The sequence below is a fragment of the Mustelus asterias genome, chromosome 6 (genome assembly GCF_964213995.1).
Source record: "Mustelus asterias chromosome 6, sMusAst1.hap1.1, whole genome shotgun sequence".
NCBI lineage: Eukaryota > Metazoa > Chordata > Chondrichthyes > Carcharhiniformes > Triakidae > Mustelus > Mustelus asterias.
The window spans coordinates 77,436,488-77,454,388 of NC_135806.1; the positions used below are offsets into that span (position 1 = coordinate 77,436,488).

At 39.9% G+C, this 17,901-nt stretch overlaps 1 protein-coding gene across 3 annotated transcripts in view; it reads right to left on the bottom strand.

Moving 5' to 3' along the window:
- LOC144494947 (sorting nexin-24-like) overlaps positions 1-17,901 on the bottom strand; it is a 149,843-nt gene that overhangs the window by 1,972 nt on the left and 129,970 nt on the right. For 2 of the 3 annotated variants that reach the window (XM_078214595.1, XM_078214597.1), the window contains 3 exons: positions 10,902-10,996; positions 8,616-8,648; positions 4,871-4,935 (listed from right to left, as the gene is read on the bottom strand). In XM_078214595.1, the coding sequence (XP_078070721.1) occupies positions 4,871-4,935; positions 8,616-8,648; positions 10,902-10,996 (193 nt within the window). Of the gene's footprint in view, positions 1-4,870; positions 4,968-8,615; positions 8,649-10,901; positions 10,997-17,901 lie in introns of all 3 variants that reach the window. The other variant, XM_078214596.1, reaches the window with a different exon arrangement.

Below are 17,901 nucleotides of genomic sequence, written 5' to 3' on the forward strand. Positions count from 1 at the left end.
CAAACAGCTTCCCATAAAATTGAGTGGAATTCTTAGAGAACTGAGGTGGGCCTTCTCAGCATGCCGACTTGATCATGTACTCCTGCAATCTCCCCTCCCCTCCAAGCAAAAATTCTGTGTACGGGAGTCATTTCTACAGAGCCAGGTCTGCAGAGTTGGGAGATTTCCTGACTTGTGCTTCCCGTCTCCACGACCATAAGACCATAACATATAAGAGCAGAATTAGGCCATTCAGCCCATCGAGTATGCTCCACCATTCAATCATGGCTGATATGATTCTTATCCCCATTCTCCTGCCTTCTCCCCATAACCCTTGATCTCCTTATTGATCAAGAAGCTATCCTATCTCTGTCTTAAAGACACTCAATGACCTTGCTCCACAGCCCTCTGTGACAATGTGTTCCACAGATTCACTGCCCTCTGGTTGAAGAAATTCCTCCTCCTCTCAGTTTTAAAGGAGCGTCCCTTCACTTTGAGGTTGTGCCCCCATGTTCTAGTCTCCCCCACTAGCAGAAATATCCTCTCCAAGTTCCACTCTATCCAGGCCTCTCAATATTCTATAAATCTGGACCTTTGTTTGACTTTCAAGGCCGATCGAGATTTATTAATAGGTTTGTAGACCCATTCCGCAGACATTCACCTGAGTCCTTGAAATATTATTTTAAGAAAATAAGGTCCCATTAAATCCAATTTATTGCCTGAAAATTACTCCCTTTGGGATTTGTATATGCTGTATACAAATCTGCTGTAATAATTTCAATAACAATATTTATTGTAGCAGAAGTGAAACATCAAAAGTTTGTTAAAATTATTAAATAGAGAAGAAAAAAATTAGAATGAGTAAAGGTCACCCACAATATCACTCTAGTTTGAGAACTCTTCATCACCGTATCCAACTGTATATTAAAGAATCAATTTTTCTTTACTACAGAGGAACACAGTGGACAGAAAAAATATATATAAAAAGAAAACTAGCAGCCATTTCTGCACCTCTTTCATCCTCCTTGGAACAGCAGCAATGTGGAGCTAGGAAGATCTTGGGTTCAATATCAGATGTGATCTGAGCTTGTTGATCTTATCTGGTATGGTTGCTGCTTCATCAACCCCGAGCAACATCTGCTGGAGCTCAAGGATGTGAATATTGGCGAGGGCAGCTCAGCGATGACAACTCCCTCCCATCCACCCCCCCCCCCCCCACCCCAAACCACATCCCCCTCCCCACTTCCAGGGGGAAGAGGAATAAATCAAGAAAATGAATCCAGGGTGAGATTTTTTAAAATGACCTGATTCTCTGGTACAGGTTCAAGCAGGGGCGGCCTGGTGGCACAGTCGTCAGTACTGCCATCTCACAGCGCTGGGTTTGATTCCCGTCTATGTGGAGTCTGCACGTTCTCTCCGTGTTTGCATGGGTTTCCTCCGGGTGCTCCAGTTTCCTCCGAAAGACATGCTGGTTAGGTGCATTGGTCATTCTAAATTTTGCCTCAGTGTACCCGAACAGGCGCCAGAGTGTCAAAACTCGGGGATTTTCACAGTAACTTCATTGCAGTGTTAATGTGATACTAATAAATGAATCTAAAAAGCAGTACTACTCCTCACACCTTTACACATCCAGTGAGCAGCATCACTCCTTCCAGATGTTTTCTTCCTGTTTCCCTGTTATATCTTATTTTGTCTATAGTATTCCAAATAATAATCACATTTACGAGAAAAACCCAGACTGTGTTATAAACATTAGAATACTTCAGTTTTTGTAACCACCTTTGAAACATTTACAAATTTTATTCTCTATCTGAAACCCTTTCCATACTAAAGTGATTTTATCCTAGCAGTTTTAATCCAGAGATTTGGACCTGTTTTCGGTGTTACTTTAACTTTGTGGCAAAATAGAAACCATGGCCAGGATATTGCTTGGTGGCGTGGACCTGGCCACCAGCCGGAAACTCAGGGGCAACCCTGGTTCTGGGAATTCCATCTGCATTTTTGCAAGGATCAAATTAGCTGCCTACAGTCCATTCCCTTAAGGGTCAAAGTGGGCGGCCCAGTGGCACAGTGGTTAGCATTGCTGCCTCACAGTGCCAGGGTCTTGGGTTCGATTCCTGGCTTGGGTCACTGTCTGTGCGGAGTCTGCGCGTTCTCCCCATGTCTACATGGGTTTTCTCCGGATGCTCTGGTTTCCTCCCGCAACCCTAAAGATGTGCTGGCTAGGTGCATTGGCCATGCTAAATTCTCCTTCAGTGTACCCGAACAGGTGCCGGAGAGTGGCGACTAGGGGATTTTCACAGTAACTTGCAGTGTTAATGTAAGCCTACTTTTGACACAAAAAAATAAACTTAAAAAAAACACTTAAGTACTGGCCCCAAGAGCTACTCAGAAGATCGGGGCCAATATTTTCATAAAAGGCAATACAAGAACAGGGGAGATAGAACAAAGTAAAGAAGTAGGTTCTTTATTCAGAGTGTGGTTGGGGTGTGGAATGGACTGCCTGCTGTAATAGTGGAGTCGCACACTTTAGGAACTTTCAAGCGGTTATTGGATCGGCACATGGAGCACACTAGAATGATAGGGAGTGGGATAGCTTGATCTTGGTTTCGGAAAAGGTTCGGCTCAACATCGTGGGCCGAAGGGCCTGTACTGTGCTGTACTGTTCTATGTTCTATAAATCTGCACTTTGCGAATTCTGAATTATAAAAGATTGGGTGGAAAGGAGGAATACTTTCCCTTTGGAGTCTTTTCTGTCAAGCCAGATGGAGCTTCACTGATCTCAAGTAATATCCAGGTACTGCAGTAGTTTTCATTCTTATTCATGTTCCATTTAAACAATATATAAAACATGAAGTTCCTGCTAAGCTTTTCCCCGATACTGTTACTCGAGCACTGATTATATTAAACGTTAGTGGTTGCACAATTAAAATGTTGACAAAGCTCCCACTCAGATTGACCACCAATCAATGTTATCAATTATATCACAATTAGAAGCTTTTCTCACTGGCAGTATCGCTGTACCAAAAAGAAAACAAATTGTTGGAAAATAACAGAACCAAAATAGATCTTTTCATTAATTTCCTTGTATTAGGTTAAAAGGATAAACTGTATAATAGGACAATGAATTGGATCTCAGGATTACTGGTCGAGTGCATTACCACTATGTATTAACATTCATGATGGCATTTCCATCGCTGAATCCCCACTATCAACATCCTGGTGGTTACCACTGACCAGAAACTGTGGCTACCAGAGTTGATCAAAAGCTAGGGATTCTGTGATGGATAACTCACTTCCTAATTATAGAGTCATAGCGCAGGAAAGACCCTTCGGCCTCCCATTGAGTCTGCACAGACAATAACTACCACTAGAGTCGCGCTAATCCCATTTTCCAACACTTGTCCCTTATTGTTGAATGCATGATATTTCAAGTGTTCATCCAAATACGTTTTAAAGTTTTTAAGGTTTGACCCCCCAAAGCTTGTCCACCATCTCCAAGGCACAAGTCAGGAGTGTAATGGAATACTCTCCACTTACCTGGATGGGTGCAGCTCCAACAACACTCAAGAAGCTCGACACCATCCAGGACAAAGCAGCCCACTTGATTGCTACCCCTTTACAATTCAATCCCTTCACCACTGCCTAAAAGTGGCAGCCATATGCACCATCTAGAAGATGCAGTGCAGAAACTCACCAAGGTTCCTTAGGCAGCACCTCCCAAACCTACAACCACTACCATCTAAAAGGACATGAGCAGCAGATGCCTGAGAACACCACCACCTGGAGGATCCCCTCCAACTCACTCACCATACTGGCTTGGAAATATATCATCGCTCCTTCACTATTGCTGGGTCAAAATACTGGAATTCTCTCCCTAACAGCACTGTGGATGTATCTGCGCCTCAGGGACTGCAGCGGTTCAAGAAAGCAGCTCACCACCACCTTCAGAAAGGCAATTAGGAATGGACAATAAATGTTGGCCTAGCCAAAAAGCCACATCCTATAAAATGACACCCCTACTTTATTCAACAGCATAAAACCTGTTGATTTAAATGGTACCTTTGCAGACTAAACTACAAAAACAGAGTTGCAGGTCAATAAACCCAAAGATATTTCCTTCTTATAAGTCTAAAGATTGCTGGGAAAAATTTGAGCTACTTGGTTTCCAACTTTTTTTCTGCTATTGAATACTGTACTAATCAGATGCAAAGAAAAGAACTGATATTGCACCCCAGAGAAAGGCTTACTTATCAGAGAAATGGGGAAAACCACTTGAGTCTCCGGCGCAAAATTTCATAAAAGAAAATCAACTGCAGTGATTTATTTTGCCCTGCATTACAACAATTTTAATTTCAATTTCAGGTGTTAAATTAATGAATTGTGTTTTTTGTACTCAGGTGGTGGGAGTGATTTTTTTTTTGCAAAGAGGTGTGTCTGAATGTGCTAAATCCAGCTTCTGTTTTTCTACCACCGCACTGCTCAGAGGTCACCAAGGATGAAAATTTCCTCAGAATCACTTCCACTCCACTTGCGTGCAGCTCCGAGGACATCCTCAACAAGGTGCCCTTACTCAAAAGTATGGTGGAGAACTAAATGATCAAAGTAAAAAAGCATGCTTAAATTGGGTTCAGATCAAAATAAAGATCTAACAGCGCTCAACTATATTACACTGGAATTGGCATGCCAATAACAATCCAGTATAGAAACTTGAACAAATTCTTCAGGACAGAGAAGAAAGTCACAAAACATTACATCTTCTTTGAGAACGTTTCTAAGCAAGTCTTAATCTCATGGATTGGAGTTAGCCTTCAGTTTCATTTTCACATAATGTTACAGGGTGAAGGGCTGAAACAGTAAAGAGCTGTTAACAGATGACAGCTTTGATTACCTGTGGCTGTGGGCAAGATGTATGGATCCCTCAGGAAAAGCAGCACTGGCTGGTGGGATAGTTTGCTGGAAAGGTCAAGGACAAGAACGTCAGTATTCTGGAATTGAAAACACAAAATAGTGCAGAGTATATACCAACTTGTTTTCAACTACAACATTGTGAACTATAATAAAAATAATAAAAAGACTGGAAAAAGAACATTCCATTTCACTGGTGGCCCTGAAAGATGCAATTTTGATAACATGTTCACCATATAGCATTATGTATAAATACCATTATTTTGCTAACTTATAGTATAGGTATTGCTTCTATAAACTATAAATGGTCTGAACATTTTACCTAACAGCGCTAGAGGAGTACCTAAACACGAGGAATGCTGCAATTCAAGAAGGTTCAAGTGCTGCAGTTCAAACCCACCACCTTCTCAAGGGCAATTTGGTTTGTGCAATAAGTGCTGGACCTTCCAGCAATGCCCACATCCCATGAACAAATTTAAGAAACAACCTTTAGCATTAAGTGGCTTCCAAAAAAACCGCTTCAGCAATCAAGGTTTATTTTAATAATCTCCAAAAAAGTTCTGAAGTTAACCACAAGGATTCAGTTAGATTCTCAAATGTTTAAATGTAACTGACTGTAACTAAAGCAGGAGATATTTTTAAAAATACTCAAGTAATTCACAGAAGAGTAATGGATATATTTCCAAAAATCTTTGATGAATGTCAAAAACGACAACCATTTTGAACAATTTTCAAAGACGTACCACTAATGTAATTGGTACTACTTGGTATGTATGTGTACTAAATAATAAATAGGAGATGAACTCAGAATATGACTTTGAGGTAAATCAGGCTATTAAGATAAGATAACATGAACTAAAAAAATTGAAACATGTCTAATAAAGAGTGGTAAACATTGTGCAAAGTGTAGCCTGATGGGTATTCATAAAGGCACCGGCAAAGTAAAGACACCAACAAGCCAGATGGTTAAAAGAGCTAACTCAGTACCTGGCTAAGGACTGTGGGAGCAGTAAAGAAAAGGATGTGCAGACATGGAACAAACACGGGAGTTGATTGGATAGTGACTGTTGTTATGCCTTAAACAGACAGTAATTGAACACAGACCCCTGTGTGTGGTGTCCCTGACAGAATTATGGCCCCTGACAGAGGCACGACTCTTCAGCATTCGTGACCAAAAAGACAGTGATTGATTAGTGCCTGTCCTGTCAGTACGTGACTGGAAGCATGATCAGTGCCAGCAATATCACGATAAGGAGAATTCGGAGACATCGGCACAGAGACATCGGCAGCAGTAACCCAGGATCAATCACTGCAGAAGAAGTAACAAGGCCCAGAGTCTGGGGTTCAGTGACATCGGAACAAAGTCCATTGGAGGGAATCTGATCACTTCGCCTCACCACAGATAGTATTTCTAAATCCAAGTCATGAATTTGGATATTTTGTGAAGTTTTGATACCTTTTGATACTTTGTGTTTAATGAAGTAGGTCAGAGGTTAGTTACTTCCTATATAACCAAGTCAGAGGTTAGTTACTTTGTGTATAACGAGATAAAGACCAAGGTTGGTTATTTTGTATGTAATGAAGTAAGTCAGATGTTAGTTACTTCGTATATAACAAAGTAGACAGAGATTAGTTTTGCGTGTGCAATGATGTCAGAGGTTGAATACTTTGTGAATAATGAAGTTTGATGCCTGGTGTACTAAAGTTTTGTCAAGTTTGATACTTTTGGGGTAACCTGGTAGAGTACAATAACAGATTTGTTGTGCAATAATTAGAGTTTTAGGCTCTTTGTCCACGGTGTCAGTTGACCCAAATTCGAAGAAATTAAGAACAATCAAATGCCTGTGGATGAGTTAAAGTTTGAAATGGATGAGCTTGATTGGAGAATGTGAACTTTTCTTGTTCTTGGCATCTTTTGCTAAGTTTCTAAATTACTGAGTCAGGACAGATCTTAGAGAAGAGAAGTGCACAGCAGTTGCATAAACTGGTTTGAATTCCTTTGAGTTTTGAGGGTTAAGAGATGATCTAATAGAGATGTTTACATGATAAAGCATTCAGTAGGGTAGATAGAGAGAAACAATTTCCACTTGTGAGGAGAATTCATAACAAGGAGACTAATAGTTAAAATTAGAGCTTGGCTGGTCTGTAGTGAAAGAAGAGATATTCGTTTCACACTATGTGGAAACCTGGAATTCTTTGCACAAAAAGGCTGAGCCAACTGATAGTCTCAAGACTGAAATCGATAGGTGTTTGACAGCTAAATGTTTCATAGAATATAAAGAAAAGGTGGGTAAGTAGAGTTGATTTACAGATCACACACGATCTAGTGGAATGATAGAGCAGGCTTGTGTGGGTTAAATGGTCTTCTATTATTCCTAGCATTCTAATGATTCAGGGCCAGTTGCAAAAGGATCATCTCTAACTGTTTGTGTCTCAAACAATGTAATGTGTCAAATCGTCCAATTTCTCCCAAGGGATTGAGAAAGACTCAACTATCAAAACAAATCACAGGAAATGTGGTCTTAATTAGAAAGATTCCAAGATTTTACTCATGCTCAAGATCAAATAGATTCATCTTCGGGCAACTACATTAATCCAAAGGAAATGTTTGCTTGCAATTCAACCAATCTATTTATGCGTTCAAGGCTTCTGCAAGATAGACTGTAGAAATAGCTTCTAAGCTTCCACTCAAAGTAATTGTACTGGAGATCTGATTTCCCCCCTTTTGCAACAGTCCCTATCACATAAGCTTCAGGGTTTTTGGACAAGATGCTGCAAATAATCCAAAAGCTAGTCTGATCCCTTGTTCTCTACACTCCAAAAGAATGGAGAGGGGAAAGAGCAACATTAGTATCCATTCTAAAGTGATGTCATTGGAATGAGGCTACATCACTCACATTCCGAGTGACAATTATCTTTATTCTACCAGGTTATGCAGATAAAACCCAATTCCTCTTTGCTCAAATCATATTTTCAAAGATTTGAAACAAGGACAGTTACCTGCCTGTTGAAAACATTACCTTGAGCTGTTCAAACCACAAAGCGAATCAAACCACAAAGAGGCCAGACTATCTGGAAAAACTCCAGCAATAATTCAGAGATAATTACCAAAAACTCATGGGTCATCAGAATACAAATGGTCTCTCCTCTGCCAATCTGATTTTGTAATTACCCTTCTCTACAGCTAATTGTTCAGGGATGGCTAGAAATATTCTTCTTTTAAGGACAGCCAGAGCTATGCTACTTCTAAGTTTTGTGGAAATCCCAAGGATTGAGAACAACGCAAGGGGAAGAATACTTTACTAAGTTTGGTCATGGTGAATAGTAAAATGTAATCATTTGATGTTTTAGATAAATTATGTACATGACAATGACACATCCTTGTATACCACGGAGCACAGAAGATTCCGCAGTGAATTAAACTGGCAGCATTGGTAAAGATGTCCAGATGGATATGCCTTTAGGATTAATCAATTAAATTTTCTTGATCCAAGTATTGGTCCGGAAGCATTTCTGATTCATAGCCAGAGTAGCTGCCTTCTCTTGAGTCTGATTATGACTGGAAATATAAGACTTCACAAGTATACTGATGTTCATTGCTTTCATACTAATAAGATGGTAGAGGGCATGTTGATGAGATGTGTGGCTTTGCACTTACGCTTTCTATCAACTATTGCCCTTGTTTTCAGAGTAACAGGTAAATTTGAGAGCAGTGATAAAGGTCTTACCTGAATTCTTCACAATCATAGTCATCAATGGAGCTAAGAAATAAAAACATTTTGACTCATTGACATTGTACTGAATATTTTGTCCACTATATATACATAATGCCTGTATAGTTACTGAAAAAATTAGCCAGAGATTCAATCATGTCAGTTTTCCCTCTAAACCCTCCTTTGCTCCACAAAGACTATCATCTGACAAGAGGGCAAAGAGTCCAAGCGAATAACATCTCCTCAAATTGAAAACTCTTTCTTGCTGACCTGCCATAACTAGTTGCTGAATAATTTCCTGCTCATCCTAAAGGGGCCAAGATAAATTGGCAAACACCAAATGGGAGTTTGTATTATTGCCAAGAATTCAGCAAAGCATAATGGGTATGGCTCTGGAAGTTTACTTTTACATTTTCTTTTATCTTATTTTTTCTCGCTTCCTATTATTTACTTTTTTCTTGAGAGACTTAAGGGGAAGAAAAAATGCCATCTATTACTTAATTTCCATTTTGCCCATAATGCCGTTAAGGAGGGAATTCCAGGATTTTGACTCAGCAGCTGTGAAGAAACGGCGATATATTTCCAAGTCAGGATGGTGAGGGGAGGCTTGGAGGGGAACTTGCAGGTGGTGGTGTTCCCATGTATCTGCTGTCCTTGTCCTTCTAGATGGAAGTGGTCTTGGGTTTGGAAGGTGCTGTTTAAGGATCTTTGGTGAATTGCTGCAGTGCATCTTGTAGATAGTACACACTGATGCTGCTGAATGTGGGTGGTGGAGGGAGTGGATGTTTGTGGATGTGGTGCCAATCCAGCGAGGCTGCTTTGTCCTGGATGGTGTCAAGCTTCTTGAATGTTGTTGGAGCAGAACCCGTCCATGCAAGTGGGGAGTATTTCATCATACTCCTGTTTTGGAGTTGCCTCTCCAGATCCCTGACCCACCCTCCCACAGCTAACTCTCTGACTTGCAGCCTCTGTCTGGAAAGGGAGAGAACAGTTTAATACAGAACAGGAGAATGGATGCAAGAATCTACTGCATTGGAACACAGTTACATGCATTCAAATTTGTTGTTCATCAGGGCTTACAATTTTTTTAAGAAGGATCAATCTTTTTTTTAAACCACAAAAATAAAAGCAAAATACTGCAGATGCTGGAACTCTGAAATAAAAACAGAAAATGCTGGAAAGATTCAGAAGGTCTGGCAGCATCTGTGGAAAGAGAAACATAGTGAACGTCTCATGTCCATATGACTTCTCATAAGTCAGAAGTCATACAGACTCAAAACATTATCTCTGTTTCTCTTTCCACAGATGCTGCCAGACCTGCTGAGTCTTTCCAGCATTTTCTGTTTTTATTCCTTTCTTTGAACCTCTAGACTGATCGCCCAGAAGTATCCTTAACCAAGACCACTGTGCAATTTTTTTTTCAAATTTTGGCACAACATACTACTGTGAATCACTGTACTCTGTGGCGAAGTATGCAAAATCCAAACACTACGCAGGCCCTGTAAATCTACACCTACCTGATGGAGCTCCTTTGTACTGCATTGACAACATATCGGCCAGATTTTCAAATACTTTTATCCCAGGTGGAGACTCACAAGATCTCAACATCTAAAACTGATTAGCCCTGATAACTGCATCATCTCGATTAAGGAATGTTACTATTATAATAATTTATTATAGTGCAATTTAAGCAATCATATTAATTGAATACAAGTAAAATAAACAATTAATTCAGTGTTAGAAACTGTGGTACATGAACTTCATGGTTATTGAAGCTAAACGGAAATATAAATATAAAAAATACATTAACAAACGACCTTGCCTACATATACTTTTTATGCTATTTGCACCTACATTTTTGATCATATATTTCCTCACAAAAATATGTGGAGTAGTAATAAGAATGTCTGCAATGGCTGTCCTGAATGTCTGAAGATTATAATATGCGGCAATAAGGTTCAGGTCACCCCTGGTTTATTGCCTGGTGTGAAGGGATTAATAAACAAAAGAAATGCATAACTTCCTGTTATCAAAACTCAGTTAATATCAGCCTTGTTCCATTCAGAGATATAGAGTAGGGTCCATTATATTATTTGTTGCACTGTAAGAAATTGCTCTTCTTGGCTGCAGAACTGGAAACATCACCGCCGAAACTCTACCGCCCCGTCTGCCATGGAATTGGGACAGGAGAATGGCGGACAATGGAAATGTCCGTTGACCTTGGGCGGTAATTTCTGGTCTTGCCGTAAAATCCTGCCCATTTCCTAGTTTACGTATGAGCAGTGACAGCTCTAAACTTACCTGCAACTTTCAACTTTTGGTAATGAAGGAAGATGACGAATGTTAAGGAAATCTAGAAATATCTTGGGTAGGTCTTCATTCTCAATCAGAATAGCCTGTCAAAATAAATAAATTACCATCAACCTTATTCAAAATATATTGAAATGTAGTTTTCACAATGTATTGTTACATATTATTACATGTGCAAAATGAAAAGAGTGGACAAAAGGAAAAAATAATTTGAATTCAAATATGTGCTCGAAGCTCAAGACACAGAATAATTGCTTCATAAAGTGAATATAAAAAAAATAATTCTTGGGTTGTGGGCATCATGAACAAGGCATGCATTATTTTCTATCCTTAATTGCCCTGAGGAGGTGGGAACACATGCAACTGAATGGTTTGTTTGAGCACTTCAGAGGGCAGTTAAGTACGAGTGTGAGATTGCAGTTACATATAGTCCAGACAGAGTAAGGAGGGCAGATTTCCTCCCGTCAAACACATCCTAAAAACTGGTGCACGATGAAAATAAACCTATTGGATTCATCACACTACTAGGGAAAAGGTCATTTTTTGAGATGGGCAATGGTGAATTTCTCTACAATGGAACACACGTAAGATGGGAGACTTCTGGAATGGTAAACCATGCACGTTGGAAAAAGAACACAAATTAAAATTAGTTTCATTTAAGTTTTTTGTCACTTTTCAGATGCAACATTTAATTAGATAGGAAGTGACCAAGTACCTCATTATTCGCAGAATTAATTCATTCCAAGTGCTGGTTTCAGGCTTGAGTCATAATGAGACTTTTTTCTCAAACCCACTCACTATAGTTGTGACAGGTTTAGTAAGATTTTTGTCTTACTGCTTAATAGAGTTTCTCATGATAGCAATACATGCAATCCGGAGGGGGGAAAGGAAGAAATCTGCAAATATATGCATTCATGGAAGAACACTGCAGCGTTTTATCTTCCAGTTAAAGAATGTTGGCCAGGAATCTCCCAGCCTGCTGCGCTGCTCGAGCAGCTGAGCGGGCCAGGAGACAACAGCGAGGAGGGCCTTTCGCGAGGTTCGCGAGCTGCCCAGGTGCTTTCTTTTAGTGCAATCAGCTCCGTTCCGGAAATCGGCGCAGAGCTGATTATTATCTGGAAATGTCATGGAAATTGATATTTCCATATGATTAGCGGGCCTGGGATGGGATTCTCAGGGTCCGCTAGTGTCTCCCTCCTCCGCTGTGAGTGGTTCCCACCAGAGGGGTTTACAACAGCTCCCCACTCATGGGGAACAGGTGTCCTCCCCCCACTGGTGGGGACGGAGGCCATTGAGGCCCCTCCTAGGAGATCAGGGGCAATGGGGTGTGCCTCTTGGGCAGTGCCAGCGTGGCACCCTATTATTGCCCAAGAGGCAAACTGGCACTGCCCACCAGGCAATGCCAAGGGGGCGGGACCAGAGCATAATGGGGGTGTGGGGTTATTGGCTGTCGATCGGTGGAGGTGGGGGACCCACTGCCACCCTGCACTGGGATCGGTGGGAGAGGGAGGAGGGTGAGTGGGGCTGCTCATCTGGGTGGGGAGGGGTCTGGTAGGCCAATGATTAGTGGGGTTCTGGGGAAGGCCAGTGATCGGAGGCTAGCGATCAGGAAGCCAATGGTGCAGGGGTGGGTGGGGGCGGGCAGTGCGCATGCACCGATCTCCACACTGACGGATCGGCACACACACAGTGGCCCACTCAGCGCTATGCTGCCAGCCTCTCAGGCGGGAATAGGCCCTGTTCACCACTTTTCAGCATGAATCAGTCCGAGGCACTCACCGATGCACAGAGTGTCAGACATTCGCTCCACTAAGTGCGCCCAAAAAACAGGTGGGAAATCCTCCCGTTTTCCCGCCCGGTGAGCACTTAGTTTACTTTTAGGAGAATGCCGGCCATTATGTGGAAAAGTTAAATGGTATTTTCTTGGGGGAGAAGGATGCAGATTGATGAATGCAGGCAGAGGGTGGATAAGAATGGCAGGAGGAAAATTCATTCATGATATGGTATGTTAAGGATTGTCACAACCTATCATAATTTTATAAAACCCATACAAATGATTAATTATGACTGGCAATGTTATTAGCCATTAACTACAGAAAACAATCACTGCTGTAACTTTTGGGTAATCTGTACTTGAACCAAGTATAGCTGACTGCCCATCTTTACCATTTTCAGCTGCTTTAACAACTAGCAGTTATTGCCTTTCTCAATTTGTACGGGGGCTAATAAAACAACACTGTGCCATTTCAACTTATTCTGGACCAAAGGAAAAGAATGAATGTAAAAATATTTAGCAATTTTTGTCTAATGGTTCTATCCATCTCCTTATGAACTCCCCATCAGTATCTGATCTCCTTTTCATTTCGTGTTTTCAGATAATAATTAAGGCTGTCAACTTCATTATCTTCATTTAGTGGTAACTCACATTGTCTTTCTTTTTCCCCATCATTGTTGGTTTCCAGTAACTCAACAAAGACCATCAAATTGGAATAACTAAGCACGAACTCAAACATGTCACCTTCAAAAATTAACTCATCTCTTTGGAAGTCCACATAATTATAGAATAAATAAAGTCCAAGTAAATTGGATATGTTTTTAGTTATTCAGCTATCATTGATATAAACAGAATGCACTGTGACAGTAATATGGAAAGCAAACTACCATGTCATCAGGCACTTAATTCACTTCTGCAGTACTCATCACATAAATAATTTGGGACAAAAGGTTTTTGAATAGTGTGGTTTCCACACCATCCACTGAAGAGTCAGGGGGAATGCATCCCGATACTGAATGCCTGAGGCCAATTAATGCTCCTGGGGAGCATTAATTGGCTGAATTTGAAACTTCTGCTCCTCACTTGGGAGGAAGTTCAAATTCAAAGAGCTGGTGACCAATCTGGGGCTCTGTAGCCCCAGCACAGTCAGAACAGGGACTACAAGCAGTCCCCAGGTTCAAAGTTCCGGAACACAGGATGAGATAAGTGTAGATGTTCTCACAGTGGAGTGGTGAGGGAAGGAATGGGTCAGCTTTGTTTCCTCCCTTTTAACCTGCACTCCATCCAATTTGCTACCTTTCCCAACTACCATATCCCTTAGTCATTTTCAACAGTGTCCTGTGTAGTACATTGTCAATGGATTTCTTAGTCTATGTATAGCACATCTAGTGCATTTCCCCTATCCACAACATTTGTCACCTCCTCAAACAACTCTATCAGGTTTCTCAAGCATGATTTTCCTTCTTGAATCCACATTGCCTGCTTCAAATTATTTCCTCTTCATTTAATAATTTCATTTTTAATGAACCATTTTAAAATGTCCCCAGCCCGGAAGGAGCAGCGCTCCGAAAGCTAGTGGTGTTTGCTACCAAATAAACCTGTTGGACTTTAACCTGGTGTTGTTAGACTCCTTATCTCCACATCATGCCCAGCGCTCATAGCAGGATTCTAAAATATTTCTAGGGCTTCTGTCGTTTCTTCCCCCAATTCTCCCAGGGGTTCGCATTATCAGTTGCTGTTAGAATTACCATCTCAGTTAGTGACTGAATTATACCCAGATTTTCCACTGGTGTTGACGATTTTCAGCCCATGAGTTGCAAAAACATTGTCCAGAAAAGGTATCTCAATTGTCTCACCATATTGCCCAGAGATAGGATCCAGATGCATCAGGTGCCTATTGCTCACGTGGGAACCTCAACAGTGATCTTTAGCAGGTTATTGAATCTCAAGAAGAATGAAGTAGAATCTTCATCGGACATTCATATTCACGCTTTCAGCAGAAATTTCTAATTGTGATTAAGTGTGAGAAACAAGTCTGATCTTCCCAAAGCTAACTGATGGGCACAGGGGCTAAATGCAGCATATGCACTGGCAGTCCAGTTGAGGTCAGTCATCAGAGCACAGACACAGAATCAAACTGGGTTTCTTACTGCATTAAATGGCTGAGCTCCTTAGTGATAAACTTGCTGAATTATCAGAGTTCCTTTCAAAACAACCTTAATGTCTAAGGTTTAATCATTGCTATGCCAGTAGATCAACATAAACATTATGGAAATCAGAGGTTTCTTCTTGTCATTTGTTGAGACACCAGACAAGCAACAACAGTAAAACCTACATTTTTTTCCCTCTAATTTTATTTGGGGAGGGGCTGTTACATTATTTTCCAGGGTGCAAACTCATCCATCATGGCAACAAAGAGAAAGTCCAATGAGTGTGCGTTCAGGGATTTACTTTGGGTTATTAATGCAGGATTAAAGGAATGTTAACAACGTGGGCTGTTTGTTAAGCTTGACAGATCATCTTACAATGCACTGGTCACATACTCCATCTGTACACTCATGACATTGAGCTGGCATAAGAACTGCTGCTCCATGCCTAACACAAAGAAGAAAAAAAATCATTAGGACCACCACCTCTTTTGAATTCTCGTGGTTCAACCATTTGGGTTTGTTTAACTTTTGGGTCCTTTTTACAGGGAGTACAGATGATCCATAGTTTACTGCATACTGTGGGTTTAAATGTTTTCACTACTTCCAAAAGATTATTTCCCTCTCCTTTAACATTTCATTAATTATTGTTGCATATAATCATATTTATTTTGCCTGTATTTGCTCTGTTGTAACAACAGAAGTAACTACAGCGCCATACAATTCAATAATTAAGTGTCTTTCCCATCTTCCAAATGAATGGGCATTTTACATAAATGAATCAGCATAAATATTTTACAGAAGAACATTTTCACCAGCTTCATTTTTCGGACAGTATTCCAACTCTTTTGAGTTTAAACAATTAAATTAAATCAAATAATAGGACAGAATTCCAATCAGATTTATTGTCCAAACGCATTAAATAACTGAACAATAAAAAATGCGTCCATGTTCGTTTTTTCCATTGCTAGTGCCCTGGATTTTTAAAGTTTATTTATTAGTGTCACAATAAGCGTACATTAACACTGCAATGAAGTTACTGTGAAAATCCCCAGGTGCACTCCATATGGATTCCCTATTCCAAATCAGTCTTATTAATGTCCCAATTATTGCATTTGCTGTATAAAATTCAGATCATTTAAAAATCTACCAGGTAGGATCATTTAAAATAAACAAACAATCAGACATCAAGAAATTCCCTCCATGGCTTTCCTGACTGCTGTGACTTGGGCAGAATATCAATGGAAACCCAGTTTACCCATTCATCTGGGGCTTCCGCTAAATTTTCAGCGGTTATGATGACTCATTGGGAGAATCCCTAAAGAAATTCACAGTGTAAGTATTCACCTATAAAATTGGATACTTCTTGCAGGGATTATTGGGCATCATCTTATTGTCATGAGTGTTTTTACAGTATCCTGAATTTCAGCACGAAACTGAATTGAAAACTTAGTAAACAATTTAGCTAATCAAGATTTCAAGTATTCAAAATTGGTCAGAAGGTCTGCAGTGTCAAGAATTATGTGAGGCTGCGATATTTTAAAATACAGAAGGGGGTCAGAGGAGATGAAACAAAGTTCAAATGGTTAATCAACATTGTCTGCACTCCTATGTGTAACATGCTCAAAATACACTCAAGTAAGTCTTATTCTTCGAAATGTAAATAGATGATATTTTGGACAAAAGAAACCCAACTTTTATTTCTAGAGAGCTCACTATTTTGGATGGCAACAGATGGGCTAAACTGAATTAATGTGAGTCATGTATTACAATATAATGTACATACAAAACACATCATATCTGGAGTCATCTAGAAAAGGAAATGTATTACACCTATCATGTTCATAATGTAATTCAGTGCAATACAGTACAGTACATGACCAATGTAATGGAAGCACATTACAAAAATACATCTTACCAATTCCGTATAGAAAAGGAAATGCAAAAAAAAATGCATTCTTAGAAAATTGATTTCTGCTCCTCTCACCCACCATAACCTTAGTTCTACCATATTGATTTTTTTTCCTGTAGTGTGGCCACTAAAAGCCTCAATTTTTTAAGAATCTGCCTCTTAACTCTGCTCTCCCTGTGGAAGTAGCTGATTACTTGCACATGTCCCTTCACTGACATTCCATACACCTAATTGTCAGATTTCTTTTCTGTTTCAGTGAGTAAAATGCAGTCACCATATTACAGAGGGACTTGTTCTGCCTTAACCTCAGCTAGATGCCATCATGCAGGAGAAAATACGTTAAAATATCACAGGATAACTCTGTCCGACAAGGCAGAGGCATAAACAGTGTAATGATTTCCCTCGAGTTTCACTGCTAGAGAATTGTCACTAAAGTCAACATAAATGGTGACAGATCTTCACTGAGGACACTGGGAAATCGAATGTTGGCATTATATTTAGGCTCAGGCCTTCTCATCAGCCAATTATAACACTAACCATCTTACTGAAAACTTGGACAAGACAACTCCACTAACCTTCTGAGGATATAACACACATCAGCATTTCAGTACTAAAACTTTAGTGTGAAATAGCTTTCAATATTTGGAGTTCCTATATCCATCAATTATCACAAAAATATTCTTCTTGTGAAATATATTAGGAATTCAAATGTGTAAAAATCATCCATAACTTGATAAGTACCATTAAACTGCTAAATCAAGAAATGCTTCCAGTAAGAATACCCTAATTTAGTATTTGTTGTAGTTTACCCAGAATCTAAATGTGAATTATTGCATCATTGGTACTTCTGAGACTACCTGAACAAATAACAATTGAAAATTGCAACCAGAAATCAGCAGTTTTTCCCCCTGAAGTGAACACCTCTTAAAATTACTGCTTTACACAGACTCCATTGGTCTTGCCAACAAAATAGATGCTCAACCAACTGGTTACCCTTACCACTCTTGTTTTAAATTTTAGCCACAAATGCTGTTTTAAAATAAATGTTCGGATAATATGGACAAAATGTTAAGTACATTTTACACTAAAATACACCTAAAGAGTGTGTTTTTTAAATGTTATTCAAGAAACCTAACTAGATATCTAACATTTAGGCTC